Source organism: Sinocyclocheilus anshuiensis, unplaced genomic scaffold (assembly GCF_001515605.1).
Source record: "Sinocyclocheilus anshuiensis isolate Anshui unplaced genomic scaffold, SAMN03320099.WGS_v1.1 scaffold1994, whole genome shotgun sequence".
Taxonomy (NCBI): Eukaryota; Metazoa; Chordata; class Actinopteri; order Cypriniformes; family Cyprinidae; genus Sinocyclocheilus; species Sinocyclocheilus anshuiensis.
Genome location: NW_015548215.1, coordinates 284,000 through 285,305, shown reverse-complemented (window position 1 = coordinate 285,305; position 1,306 = coordinate 284,000). Strand labels below are relative to the sequence as shown.

Sequence of the window (1,306 nt, the reverse complement as noted above, 5' to 3'; positions counted from 1 at the left end):
TGAAGACAGAAATGTATTACTGTTGTAAATTCCAATTGTACTGTAATTGTGCTATAAATTATATGAATATAATATTGTAATATAAATAAATTATCTTGCTATATTATATTATTTTTATATGAACTTACATTATTATTATTTTATTTTAACTATTGTTTTAACTCTTATAAAAATGAAGACAAATATATTACTGTTGTAAATTACAATTGTACTGTAAAGTAAAATAAAATGACATTACATTAATTATAAAATTATTAATTAAAATAAATGTAATTATATTCTACTCCTATTTTACACTACAAGTTACAATACTAATATTTATGTTAATTATTTAAATTTTTTATATTATTTTTAATTATTGTTTTAATTTTTATAGAAATGAAACGGAAATTTATTACTATATATTGTATTGTAAAATTAAATTAAATTATATTAATAATTTCCTATATTTATGTCTTAAATAATTAGTTTTCAAACCCTCAAGCCTTTCATATTTTTATTTTGGCAGAGTACTAGTGAAGTTCTGTGAAGTTCTGTGCACAAAAAATTTTGAAAATGTTGAAATGTTCATCACTGCTGAATCATTCACAAAAAGAAAATAAACAGAGTCCGTTCGGGTTTCATGTTGAATATTCACAATAATGCGCAGTGGGACTTTGGACCAATGAGATGGCGCTGTGGGCGGGGCTTCCTCCTGTGATGTGCTGTTTTTGTGCCTGCAGATCTTCTATAAGGCCGTCAGCTCCTTCGACCCCGAGTTCAATCTGTCCAATCAGAGCGGGAAGATGCTGAAGTTCAGCAACGAGACGTCGCACATCTTCACGGGTCTGTATCCCGGATCCACGTACTCCTTCACCATCAGAGCCAGTACGGTCAAAGGATACGGGCCGCCCGAAACCACACAGTTCACAACCAAGATCTCACGTAAGAGCCGCGCCAGCCGTGTGTGTGTGTGTGTGTGTGTGTGAGAGAGACGTGCTCATATGTCACCTGTCAATCATAACAGCACCGCGTATGCCGGGATACGAGCAGGAGACACCGCTGAATCAGACCGACAGCACAGTGACAGTCCTTCTGAAACCGGCCCGGAGCCGCGGAGCACCGGTCAGGTGCGTCTTCATTCACATCAGACCCTCACATCAGCATCAGCACCAGACAAGCTGTTATAGAACTAGAGCTGTTTGGTTTATATGAAAAGCTCCAATAGCAAGTTCAAAATAATAATAATTTTTAAAAGTAATCATAATCCAAACAGGCAGTGCTATCTATCTATCTATCTATCTATCTATCTATCTATCTATCTATC

The 1,306-nt window shown here is 34.8% G+C and overlaps 1 protein-coding gene across 1 annotated transcript in view; it reads left to right on the top strand.

Annotated features, from left to right (window-relative positions):
• LOC107653871 (receptor-type tyrosine-protein phosphatase mu-like) overlaps window positions 1-1,306 on the top strand; it is a 208,593-nt gene that overhangs the window by 82,818 nt on the left and 124,469 nt on the right. The window contains exons 11-12 of the mRNA XM_016440739.1: window positions 723-924; window positions 1,007-1,104. Coding sequence (XP_016296225.1) covers window positions 723-924; window positions 1,007-1,104 — 300 coding nt within the window. The remainder of the gene's footprint in view (window positions 1-722; window positions 925-1,006; window positions 1,105-1,306) is intronic.